The 26,880-nt window shown below is 45.9% G+C and overlaps 1 protein-coding gene across 3 annotated transcripts; it reads right to left on the reverse strand.

The window, feature by feature from the left end:
* Positions 1-537: 537 nt before the first annotated feature.
* On the reverse strand, positions 538-25,774 carry LPO (lactoperoxidase). Of its 3 annotated transcripts, none has more exons than XM_081029038.1 (13): positions 25,472-25,774; positions 21,024-21,101; positions 20,059-20,146; positions 15,395-15,555; positions 13,382-13,499; positions 12,773-12,902; positions 11,836-12,042; positions 10,274-10,598; positions 8,508-8,668; positions 3,296-3,548; positions 2,318-2,491; positions 1,417-1,654; positions 538-1,224 (listed from the first exon to the last, which is right to left on the reverse strand). In XM_081029038.1, exons 2-13 carry the CDS (start codon positions 21,097-21,099, stop codon positions 1,017-1,019), a joined length of 2,139 nt encoding a protein of 712 aa, XP_080885164.1. In that variant the 5' UTR covers positions 21,100-21,101; positions 25,472-25,774; the 3' UTR covers positions 538-1,016. The 3 variants fall into 3 exon arrangements, with proteins under 3 accessions (XP_080885164.1, XP_080885163.1, XP_080885165.1); XM_081029037.1 differs by lacking the exon at positions 25,472-25,774 and adding an exon at positions 23,366-23,808; XM_081029039.1 differs by lacking the exons at positions 538-1,224; positions 1,417-1,654 and having other exon boundaries at positions 2,232-2,491.
* Between the last annotated feature and the right edge of the window lie 1,106 nt (positions 25,775-26,880).

Here is a 26,880-nt window from a genome sequence, read left to right on the forward strand (position 1 = left end):
ACTGGACTTGGAGCTGAGCTACACCCTCCACAACTAGATTGAAAGACAACAACTTGGAACTCATGGGCCCTGGAACAACACACTGTTCCCCAATATTCCCCAATAAATCTTTTAAAAACAGAACACATGGATATGTATTGGGCAGCACGAGGTATATTCTGGAGATGCCCCTTCAGGGCCTCCCAGCCTCCGAGAAGAACAAGAGAGTATTTCCCAGAAAGGTCTCTGGAAGGGAAACTAACTCTAGCTGTAGGGGAATCCAGGCTTGGATTTCCTCCCTGTTTGATCACTTGGCACCATCCCAAGCCCTCTCTCTTGCCTTTCTATGGCCATTGTTTCTTTTCCCCAGAGCCCTTTGCCTCCTCCTTTTCTTGGAGAGCTCTTTGAAATCCCACCAAATTGTGCTCTCTTACCCCACAGTCCAGTGCACACATCTTAGTGGTGAGACATGTCTGGACTGTAAACTCTAATTCCTTAATTGGCAGTGGTTCTAAGGTCTGCCTTCTGGAAGGGAACAATGTCATTGCCAGCATCTTTAGTCAATCAGCAGATGTTTATTGAGCACTTACTGTATACCAAGCACCTTGCTGGGGGCATGGGAGACACTCGGAAGCAGACTGAAGTCCCTAGCTCAAGGAACTTACACTAGTTTGAGAGGAAAGGAGGGAAGGGTGCAAAGGCCACAGCCCCAGCCAAGACTTGTTCCAGGGAGAGGATGGGTGACACCTGGCAAGCTAGATTGGAAGGGCATTGCAGCAGGTCTAAGTCATGACAGAAACGAAATTTCCACAGGTAGAGGCGATGGGGTGGGAGCAGTGGATTTTAAGTGAAAGGGCTTGAAAGGCTGAGCTGCTGGCCTTGGGTTTGCGTGAGGTATGCATCTGGCAAGTGGAGCAAGGTCTGTCTGAAAAGAGGGGCTGGGACAGGGAGTGGAGGTCTCAGAGACTGGATTACTGAACTTGCTTGAAAGGGCATCGTGGACCAAAAGGCGCTTTACTGCACAATGTGATGGGCCCCTAATTCTCCACTGAGGCCCAGGGTGAGAGGTCCAGCTTATCAATGGCTGAGCAATTCACAAAGTCTTGGGGGTAGCTGTTGGCCTGGAATGGGTTTAGCGGGACCTTGGTGATACGGGTGTTGTCACAGACAAAGCGTGAAAGGGACATTTTCTGTAGAGAGTCCCGCTGATTTTCAGTGAAGACCCCACGGTTCTCCCACCAGAACCTGCAGAGACAGAAGCATAGAGCTCTCCATACAGCCCAGCTGTCGGCCCCTCCCCACCCTGCGCAAAGGGAAGGAAGGAAGTCATTGGGAGCATGCTGAGTCTGGGTTAGTTCTCACTCAGGGCAGGATACAGGACACCTACCTCAGAGAAGTATCTGACCTCTCGGGCCCTCCTACTGAGGTTTCACTCACCTGTCTCCATCGCGAATCTGTTGGAACTGTTTCCCCAGGAGGCAGGCCAGAAGAGGCCCCACCCTGCCTCTTTCTACCAGTGGCTCAGCGATGCCCCCAATCCAGATGTCAATGTTGTCGGGGGTCCCATAGAGATCCAATAACTTCTTAGCTAGCAGTTCGTTCTTCAGCACAGCGTTCAGCTCCTCCAGTGTCTGGGGCTGTGAGAGGCCACAGAAGCCTCTCCAGGAATTGTATCCTAAGGGGGAAAGGCTGAAGCTATCTCATCCCAGGGACTTCGTGCCCGTAGCCCCCCTTGGGAACATACCTATTCTAGCTCTATCAACCCCAGAAAATCTAGGCGCATGGTCTTTGGGATGGGTTTCCATTGTTTTCCATCTGGTACTTCATAGTCTCAAGAGTGCTAGCAGGTTATATGGGTCCAGGTACTATTCTAAGCAAACATATAAACTGAAGAACAGAGATGTTAAGGAAGTTGCCTAAGGTCACAAACCTAGAATTGGCACAGGTGGGATTTGAACCCAGGTAGTCTGGCTTTTAATTATAATATAACATTGCCTTTCATAGGTACAAAAGAAAGGCCCACAATCATTGGTTTCTCTCTACTCTCTTTTTCTTAATATTTTTTTTCCTGGGCTTTTACATTGGTTTTACAAGTCAGTTGGTGATCTCTTTTTCATTTGAGGGGCTACAAGATGGTATCAGATATGTTCTGTTGTCTCTGCATTAGGATCAAAGGAAGATTCCATTTCACAGATGAGCAAAGTGAGTCTTAAAAGCTGACATCTCTGTCTTCTGTTTTAGAATTGACCAGATCCTCAGAATTATAGGAGAGAGCCCTCTGAAGATTCAGAAAGTAGCTCAAAGGTTCCCGGGCCCAGCCCGACCCTGGCCCACTCACCAGGCATCCCATGGTCTCGGCAACGCTGTATGTTGATGGCAGCCAGGTCAAAGCCGTGGATCTTGTGAGTGGGCTGGAAAAGCTTGTCGCGCAGCTCCCCCGTCATCATTTTATCCTGATTCATCAACTTGGACTTCTTGGCCAGCATGCCCCGCACCAGAGGGTCAATTCCACCTGCCAGGGAGACTCAGAGGTCATCCTGGGGATGGGAGTAGGGTGCGGACATCTTTCACTGTTGATCTCTCTTTCCACCAGACATTTTTTCTCAGATGAAAATAGGGCCAACTGAACATCTCAAGCTGGAAGGAGGGATAAAAAGAGCTTGCAGGGTGTGCTGGGGGTGGGGGGCAGTCCAGACTGCCTGCTTTGGGGATGCAAAAAAGGGCCATTCATAGGATGATGGCCTGAATAAAAGCTTCAGGATTTTTTCTGAGCTCTAGTTCAGAGAGTTGGCTTCTTCTCTTTGAATGTGTTTCATTGAGGAATGTTGCAGCAGGGGAAGAGGTAGCAGAAATCTATAGAAAATGGCCCTGGCTTGTCAGGCCTTAAGTAAAGCCAGTTTCAACATAGCCCAGTCCAGGATAAAGGGAGCTGGGTCCAACCTGTGGCACTTAATGCAGGTAGAAACCCCTAGAGGGGAGCGGAGAAAAACTATTTACCAAACCAATGAATTCTTTCTATAGGGGTTGGAGAAGCCTGAGGCAGGAAAAAGAGGTAGGGAAAACCTAGCAGTCTCCTGTGTGTCAGGAACTATTGCAGGGTGCTTTACACATATATCTCAATTTTTTTGTGTATCCTAGGGAGATAGGTATTATTGCCCCTATTTTACAAATGAGGAAACTGAGGCTCAATGAGGTCAATTCACTTGCCCAAGATCACATTGGAAGTACCTGAAGTCTGACTTCCAAGCCAAGTTTCCCCAGAAGCAGCCTGTAGCGTGAGACAGCCAGGTGACAGCACTTCCCTGAAAGGACATACCATCTTTGACTATCCTCCAGGTGTTGAAGAACAGGGTGTGCAGGGGAAGCTCTGGTTCTGGACATTGTGGCTGATAGCTCTCATCCAGGCGGGACACAGTGGAGGGGACCTCCAAATGGCCGAAGCGTAAGGCAAAGGTAAACACGTTGGAAATTCGGGGATCCACAGATTTGTTGTAGCCTTGATATGGAGGGATCCACTTCTGCATCTCAACACCTAGCACAATGGGTAGGTAGTCCCTAAAGGTGATAATCTGGAAGGAGAAAGAAGACATGAGGAAAGGGTGTGAGAAGACCTAAACCTCTGCAGTGAGGTCGGAGAGGGGCTGTGGGCAAGAGGGCTGAGAGGTGAAAAATCAAGGATGGCAAATTCCGTTCCTATGACCCTGGCAGACATGACTAATTGTTCACGACATTCTTTCTGCTGCTCTGTCATGATTTGTCTCAACATAGGCTCGACGAACTAGTCATTTGAATTTGGCACTTGAGATGTATTCTCTGCCATCTTTGCTCTACGTTTATGACCTTGAAGCTAAAGTGACAATCTTTGTGTGTCACTTTAAACATACCATGTCAGATTATTAAACTTTTTCCCAGAGGCTAGGGCAAGAGGAATGAAGAACCACAGGAATGGTTCGCAGGGTAATCAAGGGAAATGTGATCAATCTCCAGTTTTGAAAGAAGGCTGTACCATGGAGAGATCAGTTTCTGGTTTGTTTTACCCAAAACAGTGAACTAGCATAAATTGAGAAAATTTTGAAAAAAGAAGAAATCATGCCGCCACCTAACCCAATTACATTAATTTTTATTCTTTCTAATCTTTATCTATGTTATACATATTTTTACACAGCTGCAATCCTAGAGAATGCATACTTTTGCATTCTGCTGTTTTACTTAACACTTCTCACATTTTTTCCTGGCTCACAATTATTATGTAATTAAATGTGTATAATATTCTATTGCACTCATGGGTCCTTCTCTTCCTGTCTTACTCTTAGGTTGCTTCCAATTTGTTCAAGAGCACAGACTGTGGATGGTAGCCTTGGAGCAGGTGGTCTGCATCAGGAGAGAGAACTCTGCCTCTGGCCACAGTGGACTGGCCCAGTTTGATGGCACTTGATCTGAGGGGACAGGTGGGGTCATATGTGTTTTCATTTTTTACTGTGTGCAGAAAAGCAGGGAAAACCCATCTGTAGAAAGAGAGAGAAAATGAAAAACAAAAAGAAGTGAAGAGAGGAGCAGAGAAGAGGGAGGGTTAGAGCAAGAGTAGCTGCCCTGATTCCAGATGGTTCTCAGTCTCTGGCTCTAATCCTTGCTGAGGCCCAACTACACCCCCCTGCCCTGGGGTCCCAGGGGAAATCCTTATCAGTTTCCATTTGACACATGTATAGGGTTGAACCAATACTGAACATCTGAACTAGCCTGAGTGGGTTTCTTTTTCTTGTAGTCCAAGAAACCCTGTTATGAATGGAATTGTGACCCCTCAAATCCATATGTTGAAGCTCTAATCCCCAGTGTGATTGTATTTGGAAATCGGGCCTATAAAGAGGTAATTATGGTTATATGAGATCGAAGGGCAGAGCTTAATCCAATAGGACTAGTGTCCTTATAAGAAGAAGGAGAAATATCAGGATGGTGTATGCACAGAGGAAAAACTATGTGAGGACACAGAGGGAAGGTAGTCATCTTGCAAGCCAAGGAACGAGGCCTCAGGAAAAATCAAACCTGCTAATACCTTGATTTGGACTTCTAGCCTCCAGCACTGTGAGAAAATAAATTTTTGATGTGTAAGCTACCAGGCCTGTAATCTTTTGTTATGGTAGCCTGAGTAAGCTAATATAAGCCTTAACTCAGATAATCTTTTTCTTTTTTTTTTTTTTTTAACTCAGATAATCTTTAGGTTGATATTTTTTTGTTCTTTGGATGAGTTCCTGCAAACATCTCCAGCAGCAAGATTCTTGGACCCCAAAATTTTTAAATACATATCGAGTTCTGGAGATTTTGAGAAGAAACAACTGGAAATAGATCTCTTTGATGGTAACAACTATGTGCATAGGGCTGCTAGTTTCAGAACAAGATGGAGTAGACTCATTTTTCTTTAGTCTTCCCCTACTAAATATAACTAGGAACCCTGGAAATTGTTCAACAGACAACAATAAAGAGACTCTGAAAGCTGGACTGGCTAAGGACCTCAGGATTTGCGGAATGACAACATGGAGAGTTCCTACGTATCCCAGACTGGATACATGAGAGGCTGGCAGGAATAGACCAAAGAAGCCAAGGAAAGTCCTCTCTCTTTCTCTAAAGGACTGGGACAAGGGAAGTCCAGGAAAGACCTAGTAAAGAGCCCGCAAACCCACTTCACAACACATGCCCTTAGCCATCTCAACCCTCGATCCACAACGCAGGCTGGTGGATGGTCTGATCTGCTGGCAATGGTGGCAGCCGTGAAGCCCCGTGTGTCTCTCTCTTCTTCACTCACTGGCATAAGGAGACGCAGGTGCAGTGGCTTCTGCTCCCCTAGAAGATTGCTCAGCAGCAGAAGGCAGCCAAGAAAGTACCTTCCTGCCCTGCAGACAGCAGGGATTGAGTGGGAACTCCGAAGCACCAGAAGGATGAAGCAGACCAGAAAAGCATTGCATGGGCTCAAGAACTAAATTGTCATTGGAACTAAAGCCCACAAAAGTATACCAGGACCTACACACCAAAATAACCAGGGCAACCATGTGCTTAAATAGAAGATTTAAATAGGATCAAGAGTCTCCTAACATAATAACTAAGATGTTCAGAATACAATTGAAAATCACTCATACTACCAAGAACCAGGACAGCCACAGTTTGAATGAGAAAAGATAATAGTGATCTGAATCAGATGTTGGAATTTTCTGATAGAGATTTTAAAGTAGCTGTCATAAAAATGCTTCAATAATCAATTATACGTTATCTTGAAACAAATAAAGACATCTCAGCAAAGAAATAGAATTTATGTATATAAAAAAAGTGAAATTATAGAACTGAAAATACACTAGCTAAAAACAAAACAAAACAAACAAACAAAATACTTGTTGGATAGACCCAGTGGTAGGGTGGAGATGATAGGATAGAACAAAAGACAAATCAATAGCATTTAGTCAATCTGAAGAACAAAGAGAAAATAGACTAAATAGATTCACGTATTCAAGTATGCACAAATAATGTTTGACAAAGGAGCAAAAGCAATTCAATAAAGGAAAGATAGCCTTTTCAGTAAGTGGTGCTGAAGCAATTAGACATCCATAGGCCACAAAAATGAACCTCGAGCTAAACCTCACACTTTGTACAAAAATTAACCCCCTATAGCTCATGGACTTAAATGTAAAATACAAAACTGTAAAACTTCTGACCAAACAAACAAAAAGACAAAAAAAAAAAAAAAAAAAAAAAAGGATGAAAGTCTTTGGAACCTATGCCGAGGGAAAGAGTTCTGAGACTTGAGACCCAGAGCACAATCCATAAAAAGAAAAAAATTGATAAATTTGACCTCATCAAAATTAAAAACTCTTACTCTGCAAAAGACAATGAAATGAATTAAGAGAATGAAAAGACAAAGTACAGTTTGAGAATGAAAAGACAAAGTACAGTTTGGTAGAAAATATTTAAAGTCATGTATCTGACAATGGCCTTGTATCTCGAATATATAAAGAATTCTCAAAACTCAACATTAAAAGACAAATAATCCAATTTGAAAATGGGCAAAATATATGAACAGGTATTTTATTGAAGAAGATATATAGATGGCAAATAAGCACATGAAAAGATATTCAATATGATTAGCCATTAGAGAAATGCAAATTTAAACCACTATGAGATATCACTACATATCTATCAGAAAGGTTAAAAAAAATAGTGATAACACCAAATAAAGACCAGGATGCAGACAAACGATCATTTATACACTGTTGGTAGGAATGTAAAAGTGGCACAGTCACTCTGGAAAATAGTTTGGCAGTTTCTTTTAAAACTAAAAATGGACTTACCATATGACCTAGTAATTGTACTCTTGGGCATATGTCCCAGAGAAACAAAAACTTATTTTCATGTAGAAACTTATACATGAATGTTCATAGCAGCTTTTTTTATAATAACCCCAAACTGGAAACTATTCAAATGTCCTTCAATAGGTGAATGGTTAGACAAAGTATGGAATACTACTCAGCAACAAAAAGGAATGAATTGTTGGTATATGCAGTGACTTGGATGGAACCTTAAGGAAATTATGCTGAATGTAAAAAGGCAATCTCAAAAGGATACATACTGTATGATTTCATTTATATAACATTCACAAAATAACATCACTTTACAGATGGACAACAGATAAGTTGTTGCCAGGGGTTAGGGATATAGGAAGGGGAGGGTGGATGTGGCTATAAAAGACTAGCATGAGGGAGTCTTGTGATGGTTGAGTTAAGCATCTTTATTGTGGTGGTGGTTACATGAAGCTACACGTGATAAAATTGGGGGTGGACGTGTACACACACACACACACACACAGATTATTGCATTTGTAACCGGTAAAATCTGAATAAGCACTATGGTTTTATCAGTGTTACCTTCCTGCTTTTGATATTGTACACTAACTGAAATACACTAACTGAAATCGCTCCATAGTTATGCAAAATCTTGGCATTGGAGGAGGCTGGGTGCACATACTTTTTCTTTTTCTCACAACTTCTTGAGAATCAACAATTATTTCAAAATGCAATGTTTTAAAAATACATGCATGGTTAATATCAACATATCAATCTTTCTAAGTCTCTTCTAGTTAGTCAATCAGTCAACTGACAATAGCAATTGACTATGCCTGTGACATGTGGCTTAGGAGAAGAGAATTGAAAAAGAAGATAATCCAATCAAAATAACCAAAGTAACTGCTAGGTAACATTCCCAGGAATGATGGAACCTATTATGGTCCCTGTAATGATACCTGGATAGGCACACTGAGTGACCAACATACGAAGGACTCCAATACTCTGAATCCAGGGGTTCGTTTTGGGGCAGAAAAGTGGAAGAAACAGAAGGGGAGGTTTAAAAGAATGAGACAATGGGAAAGAACCAGTAGAGGAGAAGAAGGGGGAAATGAAGGCATGGAAAGCAGAGGTGTGGCAGCGAGCAGAGGGCAGAGTCAGGAGCAGAAGCCAGGCAGGCATGTGAGGAAGTCTCTTGAGCTTCTGTACCTGCATGAAGGCTCCCAGGATTTTCCGGGCTTCTTGGTAGAGCTTCTCTCCATCCCACTGAGGGTTGAGTCTCTTTAGTTTTCTAGCCAGCCGGTTGTGCTCCCGGAGAAAGAGGGTGTGGGAAACAGCCAGCAGGGTATGCTCTGAGGCTCGGGAATCTCCTGAAAGCCCAGAAGGCAGGCAGGTGGGTTTCCCCTGAGCAGCCTCAGAACCCAGTAACTGCACCAAAAACTAAATGACGGTGCCCCAAAGGGACCCTGTCCTAAGCCCCTCCTTGCAGTTAACTTCAGGGAAGTCAGGTGGAGAGGGATCAGGCTGGGGACTCACAGGGTTGAATCTCAGCTCTATACACACAGTTTTGAGCTGTGTGACTTTGGGCAAGTGACTCAACATTTCTAAACCTCAGCCTTCATATCTTTGAAAATGGGGATAATAAGGCTGACCTCACAAGACTGTGGTAAAGACTACAGATGACATTAGAAAGAAAAATTTTACTAATTACAATCCCAACTGCCTTCTAAGACAGGGCCGTACAAATAAATGAGGGCTTTTTATTGTGTGGAGCAACTTTGAACGTTTTAGGAATGCAAGTTTGAGGGTAGGAGCCTGGGTAGGGTTGAATTCCTCTGTGTGATAAAGGAAAAAGACTCTGGAGATGGGGGTGTATCAGGAGGAAGGGAGAGAGGAACAGGATGGGGGGGTCAGTTAAATGGTAAAAGACCAGATGTTTCATAAGGGGACTTGTGTCCTCTAATCATCAAGAAAGTCTGTTAAAGTCACAAATGCTTGGTCTTAGTGGATATTTTTGTGGAAAGCACGAAAGGGCTCGGTTTTGTGTCTGGATTGATGTGGAATATGTGAAGACACAGAATCTAAGAGATCTACCAAGAAATCTAGGCCTACAGGCCAGCCTCCGCCATGTCAGTGTGGGCAGGGGGTTTGCCTTGGGAGAGTGGGTTTTTGGAAGAGGGAAGGCCTCCAGAAGCTAAAGGCCGAGAGGACCAGGGGGGCATGAGCCCCAGGAAAGAACAGAATTGGGGGGCTTTGGTTGTGCACACGCCGTATGGAGTGTGCCAAGTGTATAAAATGCCTTAAAAATATACATTCCTCTTAATCTAGAACTTCCTCCTCTAGGAAATTATCTTAATAAAATTATGTAAATGAGCACAGAGATTCATCAACAAGGACGTTCACTCCCTAAAAACAACAAAATCACAGACAAACTGGAAATGACTTAAACGTCTCCAAATAGGGTTGATAAAAAACATGATGGTAACATATGTCATGGAATAGCAAGCAACCATTAAAAATCATATTGTGGAAGAATATTTCAATGTGATATATTAAGTGAAGACATCAGATTATAGAGCATTACTTATAGTATGCCCCCCAATTATGTAAAATGATGTGGAAATATATAATAGAAAAAAAACTGGGAAGACAGGCATTAAAATGATAATGATTTTCTGTGGGTGGTGGGATTTTGTTGATTTTCTTATGTTCTTTGTGCTTTTCTGGACTCTTTTTTTTTTCTTTTACAGTGAACACATGTGCTTAGATTCTGTATTCATCTGGGCCCTTCTGCCAGTCCTGAACCAGTGCCAGAGGTAGTGTTGGCTTGGTGTGCATTTTGCCCGAAGACGATGAGAAGAAGCAGTGGTAAAGCCTCCCTGGAAGCTGCCTAGTGGCCTTGTGAAGTTTCTCTGGCCTACCTCCACTCTCAGTCCCCTTGAACTTGAGTCCCTCTGTTCCCAGCCTAGACTCACCCGTCAGGAAGCAGGGCACGTGGGCAGTGGTGTTGATGAACTCGCAGGGGCTCCGCTTCTTGTTCTCAAAGGGCGGGTAGGCCAGCCCATGGTCCGAGACCTCCTGGTTGATGGCCATGAGGCCCAGGGGGCTGCTGAGGTTGCGGAGGCGGCTAGCGAGGCTGGGCTCGGGCCCATACACGAAGCTGGCATCCAGGAAGGAGGTCAGCGCGTTGATCTGGTCACGGGCCAGGGACTGGTAAGGTGGAGTGGGGCAGACAAACCCAGCTCGGAAGAAAGGCATGCACTTCCCTTGAGTCTTGACCTTGGGGTCATCGGGTGGGATCTGCAGAGAGATTGGGGGTGGGTGACTGGGCAGAGGTTGTACAGCTGGGCCCTGGCAACCTCTCCAGGTTGGATCTGGATAAAGCTGGCAAAGATGCTAATGGTGCCCTCCTGGGACCCTGCGACCAGATACTGACTCTGAACACCTTCTGCTGCTGCTACACCTCCTGGGCCCACAATACCCTGAAGTTCATTATATACCACGATGTAAAAGGGGTGAGGGGAATCATTCAATCTTTCAGAGATAGGCCTCCAAATGTTTGGTGGGGAGAGATTCCTGAGATCCCTGGATAGAGGAGCAGGGCAAGAGATAGGAAAGGAAGGGTTTGTGAATAATTACTACCAACAACAGCTACCATGTATTTATTTTGGCCCTACCATGTGCCGGGCATTATGCATACTTTATCTAATGTTGGTCCTCATAAAACCCTGTAAGGTAGCCAACTCAGTCCCGTTTTACAGGTAAGAAAACTGAGGCTCAGAAAGGTTAAGTAACTTGCCCAAGAACTAACAAACTGGAAGGGGATATTATGTGAACTTCAAATCCTCACTCCACAGCTTATGTCCTTTATACCATAGCACGTAGCCTTGATTTGTGGTTTGAGTGAATAAATCCCTCTCTAATCATAAATCCATGAATAAGAAGAAAAGGTGCACCACTGAAAGTTCCTTTCCTTTCCTGCTGAAAATTCCCACAATTTCTGATTCATCCATGAAGTTTCAGCTCTTTCTGGGATCAGCCTACCCAGACCCCAGGAAGACTGACAGCTGCGTTCCCCAAACTGTGTATAAAATTAATCTTCTGGACACCCTGGTAAATTGTAGGTCCTGTATCGCCGTGTCTGGGATGTGGCTTGAGCTTTTATATTCCTTATAAGTCCCTGTGTGATACCAGTCCTGCTGGCCAGGGACATAAACAACCCTCCCCAGAGCTTCCCAACTTTGCCATTAGTGGTTACTTGTCTATTTCCCACACAGGCCCTTTGTCCTTGAGGGAAGAAACAGTGTGTTTATTCACTGTTGAATCCCCAGTGCACAGTGCACTGCCTGGCACAGAGTTGATGATTAATGTCCACTTACTGAATAAATGGATGAATAGTGAATGAATGGACACGGGAGCTTTGGGAAGCTGTCCAATCAACATTGAAGATCTAGCAAGGGACGGTGGCTGATGGGCTGGGAATGTCTGCCCCATCAGGGAGGCAAGGGGCTTGTCAGGGACACGGTGCGGGGCCTACCATGATGGGGAAGCAATTGTCTCCCTGGATACAGTGCTTGTCACACTGCACTTTGGAGTGCTTGCTGCTCCCCATCTCGGTGTCGGGGGCAAAGTCCAGGTCATGGTCCACAATTTGACCCCACTGCATGAACAGCAGGGACCTGTTTTGGTCCAGAACACCCTCCTCATTCAGGTAGCTTACAATCTGGTTCGATACTTCACGGGCCTACAGAAGGAGAGAGAAAAGAAGGCAGGATTGGAGGAAAAAGTCCTTTGAGGATTCAGATATTGCAGTTTATTGGGTACCTATGATGTCATTGGTACATTTAATCTCATGACAAGTTTGTGACAAGTTTGTATATGAGGAGACTGAGTCCTAGAGAGGTGAGGTCAAGTCTCCAAGGTCAGCTACAAAGGGGCAGAGATTAAACGCAGGTCAGTATGACTGGCTGGCTTGCAAGGCCAGCGCCCTTTCCACTATGGAGAAGGAAAAGAAAGACAGGCTGCCTTTGAAGTGCTATGGAGGTGCCAGGTGTCTCGGAAGAGGAGAGGGGCTCAGGGGAAGGGCTGCCAACTCAGATGAGGCCAACAGATAGGACCTCCAGGCAAACGACAGCTGATGCACTCCAGGGGCTGGGGCAGGGTAAGCTCGAACAGGATGGGGCAGGGAGGCCATCTGCTTAGGAGACCCCAGGGTATCTGGCCTGTGGGCAGCTGGGACATGACCGCCACGTGGCTGCGCTCCCGGCTTCGCGCTCTGCTGCCCTCTTGTGGCACTTTGGGGAACATCGCCAGGCAGCAAGTCCAAATGTCCATCTCCCTCCTTGATGGGGCTCCACGGCACATTCCGGTCCTGCCACCTATTTCTTCTTCTTCCTTTGTGTTGGGGGTGGGGGTAGTGCATCCTCTCCCTTCTGACCCCCGTTCTTTACCCTCCTGCTCCGAGCTAGCCTCACCGGTGGGATCGGGAAGCAATTCCGCTTCTTCCCCGGCGTCCACCCAAAGGGCAGAGACAGCCCGTCCTCGTACTCAGCCGGCAACCAGCGCGCCAGCGCCCTGTTGGCGGCGCCCAGCGAGGGGTTCCTCCTGAAACCGAGTAGGACCCGACCTCAGCCTCGGCCAGTCCACTCCTCTGCACACCCCAGGGGGATCCCATGGGGAAGGACTGGGAGCCTCTGCCCGAGGGAAGGGGGGAACGGAAGAGGCACCTCTCAAATGTGGGGTTTATAACCTACCCCCCCCCCCATCCACACCAAAGCGCGGGGCTCCTCTGCCCTGGGGAAATGTGCTGCTTCCAGCGGGATCCAGTGGTCTCTTTAGAAGATGGGGGAGTTAGGGAGGCGTTCCAACAGAACAGATTCCAGTGGGACGCCAAGTTTAGGAGGGTAAGGTAGTGACAGTTCTCCCTGGAATACCCAAACTGCAAAGCCTCTGGGTGAGCTGGGTTGGACAGCTGGGCAGGGGAGGGCAGGTGGATGGGGCAGGTCAGGTGGACTGGGCTGGGCAGGTGGGCTGGACATGGTGGTTGGAAGGCCTGCCCACCACAGCAACCCAAGCCCACTCACCTATTATTACACTCTCCCGTAATGGTGCGGTAAGGGCTGTTTTTGTCGCATCTCCCCACAGGAACCGGGACCTCACAGCCTACCTCCCAAGAAAGTGCAGTCAAGTCCACACTGGGGTCTGAAACAGAAGGGGCTGAGTTCTTTCTCCAATCTGAGGCACTGGGGGAGGCAGGACACTGAAACCAGGGGCGAAGTCACATTTTTTGGAATACATTCTGTGTTCTAAGTAAGAGGTGGTTTCTCATTTAATCCTGACAACTCATTAAGATAAGGATTTTAATTACCATTTTACAGAGAAGAAACTGACACCATATGCTCAAGAGACTTGCCCAAGGCCACATACACAGTACCTGTGAAAGTCACCAGAATTGTTAATAATTCTTTGTCTATCAGGTAATTTGAATGAAAAGATCTTTCTTTTAGAATAAAAATACCCCTGAGAGCTTAAGCACATGTTAGTATGAGTTAGTTTGATAAGGCTGCTTTTCTTCTAAAGCTTCATTGACATCTAAAGTACGGAGCAAGCAGGAATCTACATAGGAAAGATTTTGGGAAGGGATAGGTAATTTTTTTTTAAACAAGAGGTTTTTAAAATTCATTTAATTAACTTATTTTAATTGGGGAACAGTGTGTTTCTTCAGGACCCATCAGTTATGACCCTTCAATCTAGTTGTGGAGGGCGCAGCTCAGCTCCAAGTCTAATCGCCATTTTCTTTTTTCTTTTTTTCTCTCAGTGAAACATATTCGTTCAAAATTAATTTATAATAATGAGATAATTACAGGAAAACTCATTATCTAGTGTTAATTAATTTTTTAAATGGCTTCCTGCTCCCCTAATCTGGCACTTTGCAAAGTCACCGTAGTTCGGCCATTTTCAATCTTTAGTTGCAGTGGGCGCAGCCCACCATCCCCTGCAGGAATTGAACCAGCAACCTTGTTGTTAAGAGCTTGTGCTCTAATCAACTGAGCCAGACGGACGCCCCACCAGAAGCTCAGCGGCAGCTCATTGTCTTCAATCTAGTTGTGGAGGGCGCAGCTCATTGGCCCATGTGGGAATCAAACCAGCAACCCTGTTGTTCAGAGCTCGCGTTCTAACCAACTGAGCCATCCGGCCGCCCTGGGACAGGTAAGTTTTAAGTGAGGAGCACTGTGGTCTTGGGAGGAGTAACATAGTAGGGGGTTTAGGCTTCAGAGTCTTTCATGTGGGCACAGAATGGAGAGAGCTGCTGACCTCGGAATGCAGCCTGTGATCCATCCCGGCGCCTGCAAGGAAAGCTAGGCAAGGGAATCTGGTCCTATGGGGCTTCTTCAGGAGGGTCATCTGTCAAAGTCGGAGGGGCCAGGGTTCTACCGCTAACACCTTTGAGTCTCAGAGCCCAAAGTGCTCGTTCCCTACTTCTCCCTACCTTGTCCCAGTTTCCTTCTTTTGGAACTTTGGAATTTGCCCAAGTCCTAGGCCAGATATCTTCTTCCACTGGGTGTTTTCCCAAGGAGAACTTGCAACCTCTTGCTCCAGTCAGGACCAAACTCCTTCCTCCATGACTCTATAAGCTGTGACATTTGATAAGAGGTGGGGGTGGAGGGGTTGGAGGAAGTTACGATCAATCCATTAGCTCATTCTTTCAGCTCCACGTTACCCGGAACAAGATGGAAATCTCATCTTTTGTGATATAATCCCAATAAATTCCCCAGATACAGTTGCTTAAATGTTCTTTTCATAGGCGGAAGTGGTGACACACTGTGGTTTGGAACAGGGAGCCCGTGTTTATTGACTTTAGTACTTCCTCACGATAGAGGCCTTGCAGATGGTATTATACCAAAAGCATGAATGTCCCCTCATTTGGGGTTGGCAATGTGACCTTGCTGGGCTTGAGTTCCTTTCTCTGAAACAAAGAACTTTGGCCTAGCTGTCCTCTCAGCCCCTGCTTGGAAGGTGTATGATTCTAAGAAGGGAGAGACAGGAGTGCTTTTCCGAGGAGATGGCTCCTCATAGGGAACAAAGGTTTTCTGTACCTGTAGCGTTGGTCAAGGTCGCTTTCTTTGTCAGTTTCTTTAACGACGCCTCCCACACCTGCCCGTTGCGGATGGCCGTGCGAGTCCTGCCCTTGGCATGCTTGAGGTACTCTGAGAGCTGTCGGGTAGTAGGCGCCTTGGAGCTCATGGCTGTCTTCATCCTATAGTGAAGAGCAAAGGGAGAGTCATGACCTGGCCCCTCCAGGGTGTGAGGTGGTATGTGTATAGCGGGGAGCCACCTGGGCGGCGTGCTGTGGGCAGCGTGCAGGAAACAAGCACTTCTTGTGTTCTCAGGACCTTTTCTCAGTTCTCTTCTGATGTCTCTGGAATCTCTCTTCTGGGAGGAAGACGTTATCATGTGTCTTTAAGCTTTGTTAAGTATGGTTCGGAGGAAAGGCCAGCAGCTGGATGACAGTGCCGCCTGAATTAGAATCAGAGAGTTGCAACTCTTCTGGTTGTGTCAGAATTGATTGGGGAACCTTAAAAACACCCAAGTCCCAGGATATACTGATTCAGACTGAAGAACTCCTGACATGTAGCTGGCATCTCATCGAGTCTTGTGGACCGAGAATTCTAGAAATAACATGCCCATGGGCCTTCAGTTCTGCCCATGAAAACATCCTTAATTGCCTCTGGCCCTAGAGTTAGTGTGGAGTTTGTTTAGATGTGGGCCATGGTGTCCAACCCCTTGCTGACCATTTCTTGGGTTTAGTCCTTACACAAATTCCCATGTGTAAAATGAGAAGCCAAAAATCCTTTTATTGAGTTTGTGATGACACAGAGATCACTGATGCAGGGTGCTGTCAGTAAAGTCCCTCCATGAGAACCCTCTCCCTTTCCTTGTGCCTCAGTTTCCTCATGCGTGAGATGAGTGGGTTCTCTGAGATGATCTCTGTGGTTCTAAGACTCTGAAACATTGGAAGTGGCTCAAGTTCTCACAAAAGACAACCCTGCTCTGGGAGTACAATTCACTGGTCGTAACCCCTGGCCTGTCATTATAGATCAGTTATTGACTCTATTTCAAATGTGAGGGGGCACGATGTCTCAGTCTGAGGGGCTACATGGGCGAGTGGGGCAGACAGAAGACTGTGGTGATTAGGCGGTAATCACCAGACCTACCCACGTCTAGCTTTCTCCAACCTAGATAAAAAAGGAACCCAAGAAAATAAGCCAGAATACCTTTTTGCTACTGTTGCATGACATCGTGCCCAGTGGCTCGGACGGCTGCACTGTCCAATATGGTAACCACTAGCCACATGTGGCTATTTAGATGGAAATTCATTAAAATGAAATAAAATTAAGAATTCAGTTCCTCAGCGGTACTAAGCCACACTTCAAGTGCCCAATAGCCACGTGTAATTAGTGGCTCCTGTGTTGGACAGCTCAGATACAGAATATTTCACCCTCGCAGAAACCTCTGTTGGGTGGCCCTGGCCTAGACTTTAGGCCTGGAGGCGAAGTCTGAAGCCTGGTTCCACCAGGATCTGTTTACTGATATGACCTCCAAATGCCCTGCCTCTCCTCTACGAACCTGGACTCAGCTTTAGTGACATTAGAGCCTGCGTGTGGCCCTTGGAACACACAGGCTCAGTTTGGTTCCTGACTACCATTTTTTAATGCATGCCTGTGGGCAAGTTACTCAATCTTGCTGTCCCCAGTTTCCTTATTTGTAAAATGAGGACAATGAGTATCACCTTAGATTGAACTATGCTATTTGCTCATTTTGACCTTGAAAGCAGGCACTTCATATAGTTTGATTTAGTACTTCTTAGGGTTTTGAGGAGGAAGGAAAAGTAACTACTTCGAGCTGTGTCTGGCACAGAATAAACACTTATGTGTATTAGTATCAATGACATCATTGTCATCAGCCAGGTCTCAAAGGGTCCCTGACCCCAGGAACAAAGAACAGTGGCTGGGCCGCCTGGGGCTCCATCTCAAAGGTCCCAAGCAAAGTTCTATGTACTTTCTTCCTTCCTCCGTCTGCTCTGCGCTCTGTGTGTTCTCCTGCCTGCACACTGACTCACCAGGGAGTTACTTGGGCTCTGCTTCGGGGCTGGGCTCTGTGGGAGCAGGCAGGGCTTTGGAGGAGCTCTCTGTCCATCTCCACGGCTTCCATTTCAACCTAGCCACTATCCTCTTCCATCCGCAGGGCCACAACAGCCTCCTAACTGGGCTCCTGCCTCCGTTGCTGTCCCCTTCCCATCTGTTCTCCACACGGCTGCTGGAGTGAGCTTTTAAAAATGAAATTCTGACCACGCTATCTTCTGATTAAAGCACTTCATTGGCTTACCCTGGGATGTGGATGAATCCATCTGTTTACTGCATGCATGCTCATTATGTGGTACAATCTTTGGCTCTATCAAGTTCCAAAACATTTTCATCACTCTCAGAGGAGACCCGTTAAGAAGTCACTCCCAATTCCTTCCCCCACCCCGCCCTGCCAGCCCCTGGCAACCACTAATCTGCTTTTGACTCTGTGGCTAGTGGGGTCCACCCCTCTGTCCTCACCTGTATGTCTCCTTGCCTACCACCTCCACCAGCCTCTGTCCTGTTTCCTGAGCACCCTGGGCTCTTTCCTGCCCCTTGACCTTTGCCTTTGCTGTTCTCAGTGTCGGGAATGCCATCCCTCTGCCTCTGTACAGGGCTGGCTCCTTCTCATCTTCCATCAGCCTTCCCTGATCCCTGTACTAGGAGCAGCAACCATTGCTCTGTATATTCTTTCATTGTCCTTATCACCAATCATGAGTTACTGGGTTGTTTGATTGTGTGCTTATATAAACTTGTTTAAATGTGATTCTTTATGTCCCCACGAGGCCAAGTTCCAAAGCAGGGCTGGTCATCCTGTGCATGACTCGCAAAGGGGGTGATGAACACCGACTTTGTGGCTTTTATTCCATCCCCAGCTTGGGGCTATAAAAGGATTGAAGTTTAGAAAGGAGAGAGAATTTTCATTTGTAGATAATTGCTGAAATACCGAATATTTCCCTCCCACCGCCATGGGAACCCCCCTCTTTGCTTTAATTCTATTAACAAGGGCCTTAAAAGGAGGGCTCCCCTGGGTGTCGGGGAGCGGTGGCTAGTGGTTGATACCTGCCCAAAGAGCCTAAAGAAAAGAAGTGGTGGCTGGCGCTGTGCACCTAACAGCAAGGTAGGCCAGATAGGGCAGCACTGGGCCTCAATCTGCACATTCTCCAGCAGCAGGCCAAAGCTATTAATTATCTGGAGCCTGCTTAAAAGGGACCTGGCTCAAGAGGGTGTGGGAGCCGGGTAAGGGAGCAAACCAGAAGCTTCCAGGCTGAGGGTTAGAACTGTAAGCTACTGGACAGAAACTCTGGGTCAGGGAGTTGGCAGCTGAATCTCTGAGAGATCCACAAAGTGCCCAAGGAGGGGAAGAGCTTCTGCTCCTCATAGGGCACTAAGTTGTCCATGTGACTTAGACCTTGCCATCCCTTAGCTCTCCTCCCTCCCCCAGCTTAACCCCTAAGGAGTCAGAAATCTTCCAGGGGTAGGAGCCCAGGAAAGGGGACAAGCAGACCCTTCTCCTACAAAAGCTTAAAGATGCTCTGAACTGAGGGAGGTGAGAAGCTCGGCGCTTTGTCTTATGAGACATTTGAATTCCTGGAAGGACACTGTTCTTGGGACTAGAAGTGACCAGAGCACATCCTATCATCTAGAAGTTAGCACAAAAGTTCTGAGACTGCTTAAGAGTTCATTCAAGGGCCAAGGAGGAATGAAGCCTCAGGTCTAGTGTAAAGGATAAGGTTGTTTTCTGCTCAACACAATAGTTGTTCTTGTTTGTTTCTCTAGCTGGAGTTCCTGAGGGCAGGGACCCATCCACATTGCTTAGGAATCTCAGCCTTTACTGTGGTTGGAGGGTGGCTGACTCTGCTGGTGCCCTGCAGAATCTCTGAGTACCCTTGGATCCTTTTACAGTGTTGGTGTGCTCCCCCATCTTCTCCTGCTGCAGCTGCTGAAGGCTCACACCTGTCATCTTCTTGAGTCCTGAACCAATGGGGCTGCCTGGCTGGAGGTGCCTGGGGGTTACCGGTGTGTTACACTTCCCCCAAAACCCGAGCCACTCTGATGCCAAGGAAACATTCAACAGATGAAAGCTCTGCTCCCTTGCTCCAAGATGGGACAGGCTGAGGTGCAACCTTCGCTCCAGCTCTCTCTGTGAGGCCTGCTGAGGCTAGAGCTTAAGCCACATCCTTGCTTAGCTTCTTCCTTTTACCTTTTTGCTCTTTTACTCCATTACAGTTTTCCTGAGAGCACTCCCTCATCAGTCACCTGCACATGAACCCAGGTCTCAGGTTCTGCTTCTAGTACCTGATCTAAGTCAGTCATTATTAGTTTAATACATGGAGAACTTCTACCTACCGGCTTTTTGAGACTCTGGAATACATGGCCCAAAGAAACATTGGCCACGTGGCAGGAAGTGCTTATAGGATTAGATTAGACATCCTTTTCAAGATAAGCTACAGGATGAGGGTTGAAGGAGTTGTGGACTATTACTCCTAATTGTCACACGCTCTGAGGTGGGGAGGTGGAAAGGCAAGCTGTATAATTGCTCTGGCTCATTGGCTTGTCAGGGCTGGGCTAGATGTGCTTGTCGTTAACAGGAAACCTAGGAAGGGAAGTATGGTGTGTGTGTGTTTCTCACGTACCTGGTCCGGGAATCCAGGAAGGCCTTGTTGACTTGGCCCTTGACCTGACTCACGGCATCAGAGATGGCAGCAGTCCTTGTGGTCTGTGCTTGGAGGGGGAGGAGCAAGCAGCAAGGTATCAGACACCACTCCTTTGAGATACCCTCTGCTTCCATTTCCCTCTTTCTCACCCATTACCCTCACCCCTCAAATCTGAGCAGGCAGAAGATCAAGATTAGGAAGCTTTCACAAGAATCCTTAAGGACAGAAAGCACAGAATGGGAAGAAGACTCTGTGATCCCCAATAAGAAGTCAAAGCTCTTTAGGAGTCCACTAGAATACCCAGTGATGGGATTAAGAAGGTGTGTGACCCCTCAGGTTGGCTCAGATTACTGGGTTGCGGGGATTTTTCTGGTTCTTGGTGATCTGAACCCTTAAATAAGTCCATCAAGGGCTTAGCTGACCACTAGGGCCCTGAAGTAGGGAGGAGATGGTGTAGAATAGAGGTGAGATTCCTTGTTTTCACCCATGTTGGGGTCTGGGGATGGGTGGGCAGGATGTATAGTGTGTTAAATAGTGTGCCCCCAAAATACATATACTGGAAATCAGGTCTTTGCAGATGTAATTAATTAAAATGAGGTTATATAGGTATAGGAGTAGGGAGGGCTCTAAATCCAATGACTGGTGGTTTTACTCTAAGAGGAAGGGACACACAGAGGATCTATGCAGAGAAAGCCATGTGAAAACGGAGGCGGAGAGGGGAGTGAGGAGTCCCAAGGATTGCCAGGAGCCACTGGAAGCCAGAAAAGGCCAGGAAGGATTCTCCTTTAGAGACTTCGAGGAGTGTGACCCTGCTAACACCTTGATTTTGGACTTCTATCCTCTTGAAATATAGGAGAATAAATTTCTATTGTCTTAAACCACCAAGTTTGTGGTCTTTTTTTACAGCAGCCCCAGAAAAACCCAACACAGGGAGAGACACTTACCACTTATGGCGGACGCTACAACATGGAGCAAGGTCAGGGAAGCTAGGAGAGCTGGGAGATGGCGAAGGACCCGCATTGCTGAAACAAGATCAGGGGCATGGTGAGAGCCTTGGAGAATCCCCATGGGAGGGATTGAATCACAGAAAGGGGATGGTAAAGCAGAGCAAGCCCAAGGAATACCAGATACCCTGACATTGGAACAAAAGGGGAAACTGCAATAATTAAACATCTCCCATGTGTACATCTATCATATGCTCGGTCCTGGAAAGAAGCAGTCGTAGGAGGGAACGAACTCAGGCTTTGGGGTCTGGAAGTCCTGAGTTGTAGTTCTGCATTTGGTCTAGCTAGCTCTATGACATTGGACAGGTTACTTAATATCTCTGGGCCCCTTGCCTGCCAAGTGAGCCGGTTGGACCAAGTGATCCAGGATATCTCCTTCTGCCCTGACAACCTGTGACCCAAGATCCTGTACCTGTCTGTCACAGGTATGAGACATGCTGTTACCAAACCGGGAATACATCTGTAGAGTTTCCCTCCTTCTTTCCCTTCAAGATTTATTGCTGTCTGCAAGTTATCATCCTCTGGCCCAGCCCTAGGAGAGTGTGACCAAGAAGCAGACACTCAGCTCCTCCCTTTAGAACCAGCAGGGACTTCATCTTCCCTCAAAAATCCAATTTCCTGGGAACACATGAATGAAAAGTTGTGGCAAGGTTCAGAATCACCTGAGCCCATAGTTGTGTCCTAGGCTGCCTGGAAAGATTCCAGTTCTTAGATTCACCCTTTTATCACGAGCTTTAACTCCGAACCTAAACTGTCAGACTAAAATTTGTGAAGCTTCGTTTCCTAACGAGGGGCTTTGGGGCTTAGCATGTTTGTTAGGTTTCATGGAATAGACCCGAAATATCTTTTGAGAAGATTCTAGCTCCAGCCCAGGAAGGCATCCATAGTGTGTGGATGGAATGATCATGTGTTTAGACTATGCTCTTGAGAGGCCCTCAGCTTTCAGAGGACGGCACAGGTTATCCCCTCAGGGTGCATTCCCTGGTGGACTCCAGAAACACACCAAGGAGAACATTCTCAGCTTGGCTGGCCCCTCCATCCATACCTATTCGAAGCTCCCTAAGAAATCATGGTTCTGGAGTTTTGCTTGAGAGACCACCCAGGCAGTCTTCCAGACACTGTCTGTATAATCTCCCCTAGGGTTAGGCCAGACCAGAAAAGGAGAACTGTTTATTTGGCCCAGGTGATGTCTGCCTCTCTCACACTCCCCCAATCTTTTCCCCTGACCTTTTATGATTTCCCTTAAAATTTTTTATCTTGTTGAATGTACTTTTTATAAGCTAACTCTAGAAAAAAGGCATAGTATGAATAACTACCTCTCTGGTCAAGAGTCTCCCTGTCATTTTTTTTTCCGAGAGGGCTTGACCCCTCAATGGGCTCCTCTCCGTATACCTCTATGGCCCAAGTAGAACCGGAGCCCTCCTCTTTTGACTTAAGGAGACCATTGAGCCAGCAGAAACCTACCTTTTCGAGCAAACAAAGATGATGGTTTGGGAGTAAAAGGTATTGTTGATATATATTTTTTATTTGGTAAAAAAACACATAGCATGAAATTTACTATCTTAACCATTTTTAACCGTATAGTACAGTAGTGACAAATATATTCATACTGTTGTACAACAGACCTCTATAACTATTTCATCTTGCAAAACTGAAACTCTATACCCACTAAACACTAACTCCCCATTTCCCCCTCCTCCTAACCCCTGGCAACCATTCTATCATTGAGTTTTTAAAAGACAGCTGGAGGGCACTCAGTATTCATTATGCTATTCTTTCCATGACTAATGTATTTCATAATACAAACAGGCGTGAAATGCTGGAAGCAAGATGAGGATCTAAGAGCCCTGGCCTAGGAAACCCTTGAAAACACAGCAAAATTTTCATATGTTATCACATCAGTCTCAAGAACACCACACAGAGCATCATTTTGTTCCTATTTCTCCCAACTTTCTGCGTGCCCTGGACGTGTGATATCTCTTGGGCTTCAGTTCCTAAACAGAATGGGTGAGAGGTCTATGTGTATCTTCCAGCCCTAAGCGTTTGTGATTCTGTGACTCAGTTTTCAGACTCAGAAAAGCCTCCTTGCCCCCCAGTGGATTTAATCCCATTCTCCCTTACACCAAACAGAGACGGCCTGCCATGGTGGCAGCCAAATCTGGCACCAGAAAATGCCCAGTGAAGACAAGTTCAAATCCAGTACCAACCTTTCTGAGAAACTTTTAAGAAATGTCATCATCAACTTTGCAGAAACTAGGAAGATGAAAGTTAATGAGGCTTACCTGCCAAGTGCCTTGGCCTCTTGTGGCAGCCAGAGGAGCTGCTCTGCTGGAAGGAATGGCCTTCTACCAAGAATTTATTTATGAGAAAGGCCCAGGAAGAAAGGTTTTGAGGGGCTGATGTGGCTTGGAGGAGACGCTCAGGTTCAGCAGGAAATGCCCTGTGTCTCCAGGCTGATGCATGAGGAAATTGCAGAATGGCAGGGATTGGTTGATGTAACACAAGTGTCACTGACTCGGGGTAAAGCAGATCCTCTTTAAATACGTGGTCCTTATCCAATCATGGAAGGCAAAACTCCAAGTTCTGAGCAGGCTGTCCCTTTCAAGCCCCTAGTGGGATCTGAATCCCTCTCTTTCTTCACATTAGGAATAAATAAATGGCTTTCTTCCTCATTCATTTAATCACTGCCCTTTGATGTCTCCTTCCCTTCCCTTTCACCTAATCCATTATGGGAGAGTCAACTTTTGGATTTAAAGTGATGAAAAAGGATTGACTTGTTTTGGTGGAGTGGTGGGGGGTGTCAAATGACTGCTGATTTTTGGCCACTTGAGAGATGAGAAGAGCCCAGGATGTGACGTCACGGCAGTGGGTTAAGTCTCTGCCTCTGTCATTGTATGGCTCTAAACAAGTCACTTCACCTTCTGGTGCCTCCTATTCTCTAGTTGCAAAATTGATGGTTGGTTTAGATGATTATTAGGATTCTATGACTTCATGCCTTCTACAGGGTGGTCCATTAAAAAACACCAATATCTGGGAACTTATTGATTTAAGGTCCAAGCCGAATATTATATACCACCCCTACTGACTTCTGAAATTTCAAGTTCATTGGGTCCATACAGGAAGGAAACAGGAATGTTCAGAGAAAACAAAATTTCACGAAAGTGTATTTTACAGACAGACATAAGCATCTTTATGAAATTATACTTTGGGTTGAAAGTCCTCTGGGGGACTGTCAGAAATTCATCAACCAAAAACCAAACCCGAGGTTTACCTTTCAAAAGGTGATATCCCTTTTCTACAGCTGATGGAATATAGTTAAAAGCTGCTTCTTTTGTGATGAATCCAGGCAAATGAGCTGGGCATTTCAGAAGAAGGCAACTGGCCAAGAAAGTGAGGGACTTTAGATTCTTCTTGTTTTCTTTGAAAGACGTTCCCTCTCCTTAGCCAGGCATTATTTTTCTTGGTCTGATCATTCCCTGAATTTTGGAGCATGTTTCTCAAGGCTCTCCCTTCCAGGTTTCATGTTTTATGGGTTAATGAAGCTGGGTCTTTAGACGGATATTGACCTAGTTGTTTCTGAATGATTTCGAGATGGAACTTCCTTCTGGAAGACCCTATGGGACACTGCCTTCCTATGTGCATACTGGCTAATAGCAAAATGCAGTTCTAATTGTCCCTGGGTCTTGATCGTATTATGACAAGATGTGATATGTCTTAGGTTTAACCTTTTTGTAATGGGCATGGATGGGGCAGTGTCAGCTCCACACCAGTATGGTCCTTCCTTTGTTTTTGGCATGGAGCTTTCCTGGAGGCAGTCACATTGGACATGTAACTTTCCTATGGCTAATTTGTATTTTAAGAGCTTTGCTGACATGTTCTTGTGAACTTATCTCAGTGTAGTTCAATCTGTTTAGCATAGTTAGATGTCTCCCCATTTGGGAATGGCAAATTGGATTGAGAAATGGAGACTACAAGACAGAAAGTCCAGTAGACAACTAAAAATTCAACAGTTTTTCATGTATCACCAAAAGATTCTAAGATATTTTAGTAATACCTTGTTTTCCCGAAAATAAGACCTAGCTGGACCATCAGCTCTAATGTGTCTTGTGGAGCAAAAATTAATATAAGACCGGGTCTCATTTTATGATAAGACCGGGTATCATATCATATCATAAATACCGGTCTTATATTAATATTTGCTCCAAAAGATGCATTAGAGGTGATGGTCCAGCTAGGTCTTATTTTCGGGAAAACATGGTAGCAACAGCAGCAGGAAGTATCCAATTAAAATAAAGTCCATCGTTGGCACATGGCAGTACACACACACACACACACACACACACACACACACTCTTTCCAGGAATTCACAATTTATAAATGAGACTGACCTTGGACATGGTTGGTTATCTTCTATCCCCTTCAAGAAGTACGATTTTGCATGCTACACACAAAACCTTTGGCTGATCAAAGGGACACAGTCAGTGACAAAGTGACCACTTTGTTTGTATGACGTGATCATAGCTCTCACACTGGGCCATGGCTTCCCAGACAACCATTTCAGATTCCACCTCCCTTGGAAGCCCAGCCAGTCCCTTCCTTGGCTGTCTGTTTTCACTCACTCCCACTGACTTGGCTGTCATTTACAGCTGGACAGGTTGTTTTTTTCTTTCCTGGCTAAAATGCATTTCCTCTTATTGGTTTCCCAGAACATGAAACAAATAGACTTCTTGTCCTCACCAGGGCTCCATATGTCAATATTTACCCTCTCTGGAACTCATCCATTTGTTCTAACCCAGAGAAGAGAGGAACCTAAGTGTTCTGGCATAAGCCGTCCAGGCCTCCGGAGGGGTGTATGGAGATGACAAAGTTTCTCTGACTGGCATCCCTGGGCAGGACAGGACCTTGGGGGGTGGGGAGAAGAGGGGAATGGGAACATTGCCAGGCAGTCCCCTGCAAAGTGAGGAGGGATTTGTGGGAGAATAAAATGTCTGGGATGGTTTATGTGTTTTGCTCAGCAGACAGGAAGAGGTTCTGTTTTCTTCTCTAAGTATTTTGTAGGGGGAGGAGTCATCAGATATTTGGTGGCTTTTGAGATTGTCATAACATCAGGGTTCTGAGTGGCAAACCTAGTACCAATGAGTCTTTCTAATTAGCCACAGAAGTTGGGAGCTGAAGGGTCTTGTTCAGGGCCTCCCCAGGAAGCACCCTGGTGGAGTGGGCAGAATGTTATCCCTTCCTTCTCCTCATTAATCAAAAATCCTTTTTTCAGGCAAGGCCATTCTCCCATTTCCCATCAGTGTTCTGTCTCTCCTTCCTTTCTTTTATCTCCACCTTGAATATTCACTGAGCACCTAGTATTATGTGCTTCCTGGTTTTTCCTTTTCTTACTCCCAATTCTCTTTCTTCCCAGTTAGCTTAGAAATGATGACTTTTGATAAGTTTGTTTCAAGTGAAAAAGGGATCTTATCTGTTCCCTGCCTTGTCAGGGTAATGTAGGGATAGGGCTGGGAAAGGTGACAGATCTCAGAGCTCAATCAAAATAATTTGACCCAAAATAAATCCTGAGATGGTTTGGGTTGTGATGGGGGAGATAAGCCAACTATCATATAAGTCACAAATAAACTCAGGATTTTAAACAAAAGACGATCTTGAATTATTATCATTATTATGTGAGGAGTCTGATGAGGTATGCTTTGAGGTAAATCCTCAGAGAAAATACCATTCCAATCAAATGTCCTCTGTTGCCCAAGCAAGCCTGTGTGTGCCTATGCACACACACAGACAAGAACTAAGCAAC

This window comes from Rhinolophus hipposideros (genome assembly GCF_964194185.1).
Source record: "Rhinolophus hipposideros genome assembly, chromosome: 20".
NCBI lineage: Eukaryota > Metazoa > Chordata > Mammalia > Chiroptera > Rhinolophidae > Rhinolophus > Rhinolophus hipposideros.